The sequence below is a fragment of the Passer domesticus genome, chromosome 4 (genome assembly GCF_036417665.1).
Source record: "Passer domesticus isolate bPasDom1 chromosome 4, bPasDom1.hap1, whole genome shotgun sequence".
Lineage (NCBI taxonomy): Eukaryota > Metazoa > Chordata > Aves > Passeriformes > Passeridae > Passer > Passer domesticus.
In genome coordinates this window covers 72,278,512-72,290,855 of record NC_087477.1, presented here as the reverse complement: position 1 = coordinate 72,290,855, position 12,344 = coordinate 72,278,512, and the positions used below count along the sequence as shown (strand labels likewise).

Below are 12,344 nucleotides of genomic sequence, written 5' to 3'. Positions count from 1 at the left end.
AAAAAACATACACTATAGTATAGATCAACTACCTTACTTAAGTTTTAGTTCGACTAAATCACATGCTTTTAACAACATTACAATTCTGAAATTGTTGACACAAAAGATTATATCAAAGTCCTCGCTCGTTTCCAACAGTGCAAAAGTAAAGAACATCACAGGAAGGAGGGTAACCGCTCCCACCTTCAAGTTTGGTATGGATTTTACCAGATCCCAAACCTAGTTAAACCAGCCATCCCTCTGTGATTGAAGGAAACAATCACAAATAGCCCAGTAGTGTCCATCTGCAGATTTTCATAAAAGTAAAAGATTAATTCATTCTGGAGTAGCTGGCTCCCGGCTGCAAATTAACTCATCTCAATATTCAAGATGCCTGTAAAAAAGGATCACACACTGTAAACACAATTTGTATTGATCTCCTCATTTGGAAAGAAAAAAACCCATGCTGCTTTAAGTACCAAACTCAGTGATTTTTTAACATATAAACTTTGTAAATGATTGAAGTCTGGAATAAAAAATACTCTATGCAAATCAGCTGTAATGAGTTGAACACAATTAAATGGCCACATTCCATAAAACTCAAATCTAATATGAATAGATTCTCCCAGAACAGGGCCTTTGTTTGCTAATTCATATGGTTTAGAGTTTTCTGCAAAAATAAGTGGCTAAAACTGGAATGCTAAGATTAGTTTTATTTTTGATAATGCATTGTCATGAAGAGCAATCAAGTTCTATAGGTAATTTTTAGAAGTTAGTACCACTCGAGGCAGCTGGATGAACCTTTACTTTAATACAGCTCTACAATACATTTTTTCCCCTCAAATCATCAGCATAACCTGTTCAGTTCCAAGAATCCTAGTGCACATCCAGCAAGCATATGGCTTGGGGATATATATATATACACACTGTCTAAACAAACTGGTGCTTTTACCTCAGAAGGCATTATTATCTTTGTAATTTAGGTGAAGTTCCCAGGAAAGCTTAAGTATCAGTGTTTTGCTTTGTTTCTAAAAGTAACTGGGAATATTTGCTGAATGTTACTCCCATTTTAAACCTATTTTCTTCAGAAACTGTAATGTCCTCCTTATTCTTTCACAAAGGCCACAGTGCGCCGCTGTCTTGGAGAAGAATGTAAATATTTAAACAGAGTACTTTTATTAGGAAAAAGTGAATCAAACTGCCCGCAGTTTACACACCTGAAGGTATCAGGAGGGTTTCTACTTGCTGCAAGAAGGGATGAATGTAGGTATGTCAGGTGGAATTTGTGCCAAAACCAATTCTTCCCTGCCACTTACACACCATTTGACAAACAGCAAAAAGATAGATGGAGGAGCCAGTGTAATCGTGCCATGACAGCTGCCTACATTGATACTTTATCCTCTTGTTGGCTCCTAATCTCATAGAATGACTTGATTATAGTCTTCCTCTCTTCTTTCTTAAGCTTTTCTCATTTGCCTGTATGAAGTGTGGCTGCTCTTTTTGACACAAACTGTGCCATACGTGGGCCTCTGACACTGTTACCTTGATAAGACAGAAGCCGTAGGCAGGATGCTGCCAACTACAAGCTACGCAGTCACAATTGTCTTAAATTAGGTATCAAAAAAGTCACCTGGTGAACAGAACAATTAATGTACCTTCACATTTCCCTCCTGACATGTTTTTGGGGTGGAAGTCTCTAAGAGTAAAGGCATTTATTAACATATATTTGCTCTAGCTGACTGTTTCAGTGTTTTATAATTTGCCATTTCCCACTGAAGGCAAAGGTCACTGCACAAAGCCCTTTAGTCTTGGTGACAAGTTTGCTTTCTTACTAACCTCTCAGGGATGCTGTAAAGACAGTTTGTGTATCCACAGAGGCTCGTGGACCAGATGAAAACCACTCTCCAGCCTTGCAGTGAGTGTATAACCTGACAGTTTATGTAGCATTTGTAGCCTTAATCAGTGAGATAGCGCAAGTGGCCTAGGGCTGGTATGAGAACTGAGGTGAATGTGGTGCCGTGGTGGCACAAGGGCACTGGCAGTGGGTGTCCGTGGCAGTGGGTGCCGCTGGCAGTGGGTGCCTGGTGTGCGGTGTCCCCCCCCAGGGATGCGCGTCCAGGCTCCGTGGGCAGCCTGAGTGCCATGCTCGCCAGGCTGCCCGCACCGCACACACGGGCGGCACCTGACGGGAGCGCACACGGAAGCGGGACGGGCAGCAGGGAGGGCAGGCTCTCCTGGCCGGGGCGAGGCCAGGCTGGGGCACCGCGTTCCGCCAAAGCCGGGTGGCCGGGCTGGCCCGGGCCGCGCTGGCTCCGGGGCTCTCCGCACCTGCCGGGGCCGGCGCTGCCGGGCGCGGCGGGTCCTGGCGAGGCTGCGCCGCCTCCGCCGGGAGCTCCGGGCGGAGCCTTCCCTCCTTCCCGTCCTCCCTCCCCCGGCTCCCCGAGCACCCCGAGGCGGCGGCGGCTGCGTGCGCCCGCTCCGCTGGGAGAAGGAGGAGGCGCCCCGAGCCACGGGCGCTGGGAGCAGAGCAAAGAACAGTTCAGAGCGCTGGGCGCGTTCCGGAGGGCAACACCCATGTCCCACAAACAGGGTATCTGGAACCGCGCTCCTTCCCCCGGCACTCGCTGTCCCCTCTCATCCCTCCGCTCCCTTCTCAGCCCCTTCCATCTCTCCTCCCCGCTCTCGGCTTCTCCCCTCGCCGCCACTTTCCCTTGTCCCTTCCTCAGCCCTGTGCCCCTCTGGCTCCGTGCCCGACTGACTGTGCCTTTCCTCCTGCCCAGCCGGCGGCCCCCCGGGCGAGAGCGCGGCTGACTGGTGCCTCTACCAGCTCAATGGAGCGGCCGAGTTCGAGGTCTCTGAAGGTGAGTGCCGGGATGCTGAGGGGCGCGTCCCTCGCCCGCTGTCCCGGCCGGCAGCGTGTGGAGGAACGGGGCTCGCTGGTGGGAGACAGACCGTGGCAGCGTGTGCCCAAGGGCAGTGTGGAGGTGGGCTGGAAAAGGGATATCTGCCGGTGGTTTGCATGTTCCAGGCCTTGAGGAAGTGTCTTGGCTGGTTTTGTTTTGGCTTTTTAGGGTGGGAAAAGTTTTGTGTGTAGCAGTTTAGGTGGCATGAGTCCCTTTGACCTTGGTGTCAGTGGGTGCTGGTGCAAGGTGGGCTGGAAAGTTATCTGGCCTTTATTTCACTCCTTAACTTAGAAGAAAGAAGTCACCTGGAAAGTTTTATTTATTCATGTTCTGTGATCAGAAGAACAGTCTTCGGCTGTCAGGGCAGGAAAGCCTCTCATACCAACCATACCAAACTGTGTATGGTTTTGAGCATGCAGAGTGTCTAAACTTAGGAGTGAACCTGTGTTCTCCAGGGTGCCAGATGTGTAGCGTGCTGTGCCCATGAGCATCTTCCAGTACCTGTTGTCAATGAATTAAGTGGAACTAAGACCTCATCTTGACGTTTTTGGTCTGCTGGGATTATGGATTCCTAAGAAGAGTGTATTTACTCTTTGTAAACGTTTAAAATGCATCAGAAGTTGAGTTAGACTGAAAAACTTTCCAATACTGGGGAAGGTGGCACACTGTAACAGATTGACTTCAGAGTCAACATTAAGGAAAACTTGACAAGAGTGGAGCACTGGAATATAGGAATTAAGTAGATAATGAAATCCCACTAATTTGAGATATTGAATGTTTGTTTCACAAACATACATTGAAGAGATAAAGCTACAGATCTTGACTTGAGGTAGGCAGAAAGAATACCTGTTTGGTGTCTCTTTGGTTATTATCCGTGATCCTTTGGTATTTCAAGTATTTGGTATTTGTATCGATTATTTAAGTCCCAGTGTACTAATAATAAGCTATGGCGTGACCAAAGTTTTGGACTAAGTTCTTCTTTCCAATTATTCCATGGTGGTTTATATTTCGAGGTGTACTTAAAAGTGTGTGTAATTACACACAATTGCATACTAAAGCATTTATCAAAAGATGTTTTCATTTCTTTTTGCCTACGTGATTTTTTTTGGTGAAGCTGCATACCAAACCAGATGTGATGACGATAGATGGGGGTGGAAATTATATCTGTGTGAAGGAGTGTAATGAATGAGTGACAGCATTTCTTAGGCATCACAGAATGCTGAAAATGAGCTTTAGGTTGGCATTTGCTTTCATTTAAAGATTTGAATGAGTAGAATATGCTTCTTAACCTCATTTGTCTGGGTAAATACCAGTGTTTCAGCACAGCTTTGAGATGATAATATTTTTTTTTCTCAACAGGTGTTTTATTCCTTAGATTTATTGGGTCATCTCTTTTCACAGGGCATATTTTTAAAATTACTTTGTTAACCCTGACTTCGGTTCTCTTTAATGCTGCTAATTTTTGGGTTCCCAATTTTATTCCCCAACTTAAATAGGAATCTTACATGTTTTCTCTTTACTCAGCATGGAAATATGTGAAATTCAGAGGCCAGGAAACAAGCTGAAGCAATGTAATTTGATCACAAAAACTGTAGAATCAAAGTCATCTGCAGGTAGTAAACCCTGTTTATGTTAATATATTATATATAAATGTGACATGTGTTTTCCAGTGTACATGCTGGCTATTAATGTCACTTATATCAAGGAACACATAGAACAGTATAATCAGCACACTTTGCAGAAGTGAAAAATAGTTCAAAGAAAAGTCTATGGTGGGAAGTGACTTGACCTCTTTTGCTTGACAGTGTTTTTGATAAAGTCCTTTTCCTTTGCTGAAGTATGCCTCTAAAATAAATTATAGAGAGCTAGACAAAATATTTAGTTTAAAATTGATTGTTCCTATGACTTCCATCACAGACTTTCTTTATTCTCTTTATCCCAGTTCTTTTTACCTTTCAGAAAGGCCATGACTTGTAATTGCAGCTGCACTGGTTAGCTGCATTGTCCACCTAACTGATGTACAGAAGGAGAAGTTTATATCTATTCAGTATTATAGTGTGATTTATATATCTAGATAGACATTTAAACATTTGCATATTAATAAGTTCAGTCTTCCGGGCATCTCTTGCTGCTTTTGCTATTGCATGCTTGCATTGACCTTGCAGTACTCTCTCAATTTCAGAGTTGTATTCTGCAACATTTCTGTCTTAGTCTAGGAAAAAAAAAACCTACTTTTTTTCCAAAAATAGATGTGTTAGATGAAAAACATTAATTTACATAACAGAAAAGAAGAATTTCATATTTCAAATGCAAGGAAAATGCAGTATAGTAAGTGAAATATCACAATCAAAGCCAAGATAATCATGTTTGATTTAGCCTTGCTGCCTTGAAACAAAATCCTATTTCAAATATTGCTACTTCTATAATTAACGTCTAAGTGCAAAACATATTTTATTCATGCTAAAAATCTCAAAGCACTTTGCTCACAGTAAGTGCAGCCTCACAAAAGCTGTATGAAGAACAATATTAGTGTATCCATTTACAGGCTTCAAGAATGAAATATAGAAGTTAAGGATGTGACTTTTTTTTTTTTTTAGAAGCTGAATGTTAACTATTAAGCAGATAGCAACATGGGACTTCTAAAAAGTCAAATCTTTTGCTCTGTATCCAATAATCTACTGGACTGTTAACAGGATTGCTTAATCTAGAGCCTTTGCTTTAAGTTCCAAATCACATTAACTTCTTACAAACTGTGTAAGTTAAAGCATGTTTGAAATATTTTAGGCTGTGAATTCTAAGGTGGCATTATGTTATTCTAGATATGAATGATAACATGTTTAATAAAAAGATTCAGTCAGAAATCATATTTTTAGTTTTCACTCTAAAATTATCTTATTAAAGACTTGAGATTGGTTTACAGTGTAAATTTTCTTTTCATGTACTTTGTAACTGTGCTCTTGAGAGGTTGAAAGCTCTTTTAGCATCTGTTAGCCTTGTGAATTGCAATGTGAACCTTCCTTTTACTTACCTTATGCTGCTGTAACATTCTCTTTCATTTATGAGTAATTTGAAGTGAGATTTATTGAGAAGACAGGGAATCTACTGTTTTGTTGTGAAAATGCAATTGAACAATGTACCATTCTAAGGAACTAGAGTACTTGTGAACTGATTAATAAGAGTTTAATCACTGTCAGGTTTATCTCCAATAGCTTTTTGTTGACTGTAGTTTTCAATCAAAGACAGTAAGTCTAGATTTGGTTCAATACTGTCTTTTCCATTATTTCACCAATAGAAATAGAAAGCAATGTGATTGCACAAGCTTACATCTAAAGTAATGTTACTGGGAGTCATGTGTTCATTACCAAGGTCTAATTAAATAGAAAGTCTCATCTGTAGATGCTTTTGTGGCAGATTCAAATAAGTGATTTTTCCTTAGTCTTTTACAAAAAGGCATGGTAGCAGTCCTTTTTTTAGTACTTCACAGTTTGCCAAGATTTCTTTCAAAGGATCACCACCATGAATGGATGTTATATTTCCATCTTAGTTGGATGGCGTGCTTTACAGAACGGGCTTCCAGTTGTCCAGTTTGGAGATCACAGAATCACAGAATACGCCACGTTGGAAGGAAGGGACCCACAAAGATCACTGAGTCCAAATCCTGGCCCTGCACAGCAACATCTTCAAGAATCACAGCACATGCTCGAGAGCATTGTCCAAACAATTCCTGAACTCTGTCAGGCTTGGAGCACTGGAGAGCCTGTTCTAGTGCCCAACCACCATCTGGATGAAGAGCTTTTTCCAATATCCAACTTAAATCTCCCCTGACACAACTTCAGGCCCTTCCCTGGGGTCCTGTCAGTGTCACCACAGAGCAGAGATCAGTGTCTGCCTCTGCTCTTCCCCTCATGAGGAAGTTGCAGACTGCAGCGAGGTCTCCCCTCAGTCTCCTCCAGGCTGACCAGACCAAGTGCCCTCACTGGTCTGTCCAGTCTGTCCTACCAGCTTCCCCTGAAGGCCCTTCACCATCTTCACTGCCCTCCTTTGGAGGCTTTCTGATAGCTTTATATCTTTCTTATATTGCAGTGCCCCAAACTGCCCCCAGCACTCAAGGTGAGGCTGCCCCAGTGCAGAGCAGAGGGGACAGTCCCCTCCCTGGCCTGGCTGACAATGCTGTGCCTGATGTTCCCCAGTGCCAGGGCACTGCTGATTCATATTCATATTCAACTTTTCTGTTGACTAGTCCCTTTCCCTGGCACTGCTCTCCAGCATCTCATTCCCAGTGTGTCCGTACATTCTGGGTTGCCCCATCGCATGTGCAGAATCTGGCACTTCCCACATTCCCTTCATACTGTTGGTGATTGCCCAGCCCCCAGATTTGTTGAAGTCCTTCTGCAGGGCCTCCCTGCCTTTGAGGGAGTCAACAGCTCTTCCTAGTTTTGTATCATCTGCAGACGTGCTCAGTAGTGCTTCAGTTCTGCATCCACATCATTTATGAAGATGTTGAAGAGCAAGGGACAAGGATGGAGCCCTGAAGAACCCCCCTAGTGACAGGTCCCCAGTCTGGTGTCCCCCCATTTTGCCCACCCATGAGCCAGTTGCTCAGCCATCCTATCATGGCCATCCTTGTGTTGATCCAGCTCTGTGCTGGACATTTTGTCCAGAAGGATCCTGTGAGAGACAGTATTGAAAGCTTTGCTGAAATCCAAAAAGAAGACATCATCTGGCTTCCCTTGATCAATTCAGGGGGTTACTTTATCATAAAAGGGAGTCAGGTTTGCTAAGCAGGAGTTCCCTCTCCTGAAACCCTGCTGGCTGTGACTGATGACTGTGAGATTAGTGGGCTGAACTGTGATTTTTCTGCAGACCACAATACTGTTTTTGTTCAAAGGAAATCAAAATGCTTGGAAGAGGTTGATACTCCCCTTCCCTCACCTCAGTGCACATTTACAGAATCACAGTATCAATTGGGTTGGAAAAGACCTCTGAAATTGAGTCCAAGCTATGACTAAGCACTGCCATGTCACCTGGAACATGGCAGTAAGTGCCACGTCCAGTCTTAAACAGCTTAGGATGCTGCCAGTGTGCTTAGAGTGCTGTAAGGTGTGTCACAGGTCTGTGTATACCCTGACAACCCCTCTGGTGCCATGCATGTGGATAATGCAGTTATTCCAGTCCTACCTCACACACTCTTGTTCATACATTCGCCAAGTCCCTGTATTTCATCCATCCTTTATTTTACAATGACTTATATTGGTATTTGGTTGGTTAACTATCACTGATGTCAGAGAGCTGTTGAAGCACAGGGAAAGGGCTTCTGTTTGAAGTGGTGTCAGCATAATTTATTCCCATTATAACATTGAATGTGCTTCTGTAAGACCAGACCCAGTAAATGACTCATTACAAGAAAATGTGGGTATTTGATTATACTTCTGGTTGTTGCTGCACAATCTGACATTAAGTTTCAATATGAAAAAGTCAACATGATAGGCAAAGAGGAAGGGTTAGGATATGTTGAAATTGTATTTATGGTAGCTTTACTCCTAGTGATGCTTTTCTACAGTAGTCCATTTGTGATATTTTAATATGTGGTTTATACATGGCATGGGTTTTGTAAAAATCATTAATTCAGATATTTCTGTAGGCTGTAATAAAAAAGACTGACAATAAAATACTGGAAAATACATTTACTTGTTATGAAAAGGAAAAGGTGGGTGACTTATTTACATTTTTTATTTGTTGTTTTCTATTTTGGTGTTTTGATTAAGAGCTGGTTTGAATTTATGGAATAAATTAATTTTTTAAAGTACATTAAGATGCTTTAATTGCAATGATTCATAAATTCCTTGCCTACATAGTGTTTCCATTGGAACTTAATATGAGTGCTAGAGTGTGTTTTCTCCTAAGAGTCATTAAATTTCATTTGACCATAAAAAAAATACTTGTTAATTATTTTATTTTGCAAATGTCTTACCAAAAACATTAGCTCCCGTTCAGTAACCTGAAAAGTGGCATTGCTGTTTGGATTAAGCTTGAAAAACAGACAAAAAAATATTTTTTTTAACCAGGCTTTCAGATTCTCCTTTTTCAAGGACTTCACACATGCCTAACATTCTGCACTTCTTTAATTCTCTGGATCTTAAAAGGCATAAGTTGCAGCTTTCATCCTCTCAGTTTCCAGAATGTGGTCATCAGCCAGTTTCCTTTCTACTTTCTAGCCATAGCCTGGCAGACTCATTTAGGTTAAAAATGACCTCTAAGATCATTGAGTCCAACCTTTGAGCAAACATAACCATGTTAGCTAAACCATAGCACTAAATTCCACATCCAGTCCTTTCTTGAATACTGGCAGTGATGGTGATGCCACCACTTCTCTGGGCAGCCCATAGCAATGCTTAACCACTCTTTCAGTGAAGAAATTCTTCTTGATGTCCAGTTTGGACCTCCCCTGGTGTGTCTTGAGGCCATTTCCTCTTGTCCTGTTACTTGTTACCTAGGGAAAGAGACTGACTCCACCTTGCTACAACCTCCTTCCAGGTAGTTTTTTCCTTTTCTCCAGGCTAAACAGACTCAGCTCCCTCAGCCACTCCTCCTAAGATTTACTCTCCAGATGCTGTTTCCCTTCTCTGGACTCACTTCAGCACCTCAGTGCCTTTCTTGCGATGAGGGGCCCAGAGCACGAGACAGAACTCAAGGTCTGACCTCACCAGTACAGTCTGAGTCCAGGGGGTCGGTCACTGCTCTGGTCCTGCTGGTTAGAGGTTTTGTTGATCATCTTCCTTATTTCACCAAAACTTTTAATAATTTCATGGTCACTGTACCCAAGATGGCCTCTGACCACCACACCTCTCACCAACCCTTCTCTGCTTGTAAGCAGCAGGTCTAGTGGGGCACTGCTTTCCAGTCTGCCCTTTTATAAAATTGCTTGGATTTCCAGGTTCTGTTGGTGTTTCTTTTCCTTTGTTCTCTGTAACTCTCCCCTCCACAAAGGGAATTGCAGGTGGTTTCAGTCCACTGACTGTTGGGCAGTGTGACAAAGATGTCTCTCCTTTGTGTCATTGATAGTCTGCCATTTGCATAGCAAATCTGAGCTCTTTTCTCTCTCTCTCACTCTTTCCAGGTCCATAAGGCTTTCCATTTTATATTATCCCTTCACTTCTATCCAAATAACTCCTGGCAATTTAGTTTTATCCGTGCTTGAATGACAAACATTTCCTCGGTATTTCAGTTTGCCATATACTTTATGAGGCACTCAGTGTATATATCTCATGAAAGATGAAATCACACTGTTGTGGGCCTGATGATGCAATTATTAGCAAGTCAAAAATCATTCTTTCAAGTTACCTGGTCCAGAATTTAACAGGGACATCTTTTGTGCACCCTCTTCCTCATTAAACACTCAATAATTTGATTCAGGTAATGATTTTGTTATCAGTAATTACACTGATGAAGTAAACAGGGATTTCATTTGGGCTGTAAATTTTCCATTTAGAGTAATTTTTTATATTTAAGTCAAACATTGTCATTCAGCTTGAATAGTGACGAGCAATTTAGAGAGTATAGAATTGCCTGTGGTTCTAGCTGAGATACATAAAAATCACCAGGTCTTCACAAAGCCTCCTCTTCAATTATAGGTCAACTCAGAAATCCAGGGTACCTTTATGGAGATGAATTTTATATAGGGGCAGAGAGTACCAATTTTCTGATTTTTCCAATTCCAGTTTAGAAATGTGTGCAGAAATTGCCCAAGCTGTTTCAGAGTGTCTGAAGAACTGATGCACAGATAAGTTTTTTTCTACTGTGCAAGGATTTTTTTATGTGTGAACCTGTCAAGGCTGAAACAAATGTCAAGATCAGATTCTTCAGTTTCAACCCAGAACCTTAACCTGTGCAAATATGGATTCAAAAGTCACTGCAGGCCACACAGTTTGAATTGTAATATTCTCATTGATCAGTTCATTTCTGTAAAATGCATTTTTTTAATAAATTCGGAGAGATTGAAAGCAGAAGTCAATATAGTTTTGGTTTTTTATTTTTTCTCTTGCATTTTTTATTGTCTGGTGAGAAAATTCCCAAAGTATTTCAAACTATCCAGGTATTTTCAACTACCTTTTCCTCAGAGTATGCTACTTGAATATAAACTGATTCAAAATAATGGTCAATAGCCCAGAAGTCTTTGTGTGATTGCCTAATGGTACATAACAAACCCCACCAACAGTGAAAATATGTTATTTACTAGTCAGATTCTAGATCTTGCCATCTCAGCTGAATTGTCAGGGTTTGGTGATCCAGAAGAGGGAGCTGCCACATAAATTTCTAGCAGTTTTGAACTTAGCAAAGTCTCTTTTAATCCCCCACTATGGTATTTTTTTTTTCTTTTTTAATTTTAAGACTGACTCCAGGGCTTTCATGTGATGCTTTTTTGGTCGCTCAGTTCATAGTTTGCAGATTTCTAAAGACAGCATTAGAGACTTAGTGCTTTAATTTCCTTCAGTTTTTGGTACAAATTCAGTGTATGTTTTTAAATATTCTGCTTAAATACCACACTGAAACCTTTGGTTGACATGATGAATACAGTCCCTTTTACTTAATCTGCAAAGTCCTTTTAAACGTATCTGTTTCTGACTAGCCCACCATGGATTTTTAAGAGATGTTTTCAGTATCATGCAGAAAGAACATGTGGTGGCTTTGTGGTGGCTGGCCTTCCTCACGTGAGACAGAGGTGGCTTCTGAGTCATTGCAGTATTTTTTTCTGTGTAAGGAGTGGCTCTTCTGCCACAGTAAGAACATACAGCTGGTGTTTTGAAAATAGCAATATATGTGTAAAATAGCAAACCCAATGTGCACACTTCAGTGTGTTTCTAATGTGCTCTCTCTTTCCTTCTTTTCTTTAGCACTGCAGAGCATGTTATAGTGATTCCATCTATAATTTGTGGGTTATAAAACTAAAGAATAATGAGGTACTGGGAGAAGACATTAAAACACATACTTGAATTTGTGGTCAGGAAGGAGACCAGACTTCCCAAGCATCCTGAGCATATTTGCAAATGCATGATTTTACCTAGGCTCTGATATTGGTGGGTGGAACTCTAGATTGCTATTTGTTCTAATGATAGGCCTTATCAAAAGCTATTATATCTTCAGATTCATTGTTAGTCATTCTGTGTTAAAAACTGATGCAGTGATGTGAGTTTGTTTCATGAGGTAACTGGAATATTGAGAAACAGGTGAGACTTTTTTTTCAACTGCCTAATATATTCCTTGTGTCTTTTGTCATGAAAAGCCTAAGAGGATACTCAATATTAGGAAGCTTATATTTGTTTCTTGTGAAGTAGAGTGAATACAGCACTGTGTTGATTATATATTTGTGCGTGATCACCTTAAACATTTTGTGCAAATTTTGAGGTGCTGGAACATGTTTAGAGAAGGGAAATTAAGCTGATGAAGGGTCTGGAGCACAAGTCT

General features: G+C 41.4%; 1 protein-coding gene across 1 annotated transcript in view; it reads left to right on the top strand.

The window, feature by feature from the left end:
• The first annotated feature begins 2,372 nt into the window (after positions 1-2,372).
• The window catches only part of PPP2R2C (protein phosphatase 2 regulatory subunit Bgamma), a 193,357-nt gene continuing 183,385 nt past the window's right edge, over positions 2,373-12,344 (top strand). Inside the window, exons 1-2 of the mRNA XM_064418721.1 lie at positions 2,373-2,569; positions 2,760-2,840. Of these exons, the coding sequence (XP_064274791.1) occupies positions 2,554-2,569; positions 2,760-2,840 (97 nt within the window). The 5' untranslated portion in view covers positions 2,373-2,553. The remainder of the gene's footprint in view (positions 2,570-2,759; positions 2,841-12,344) is intronic.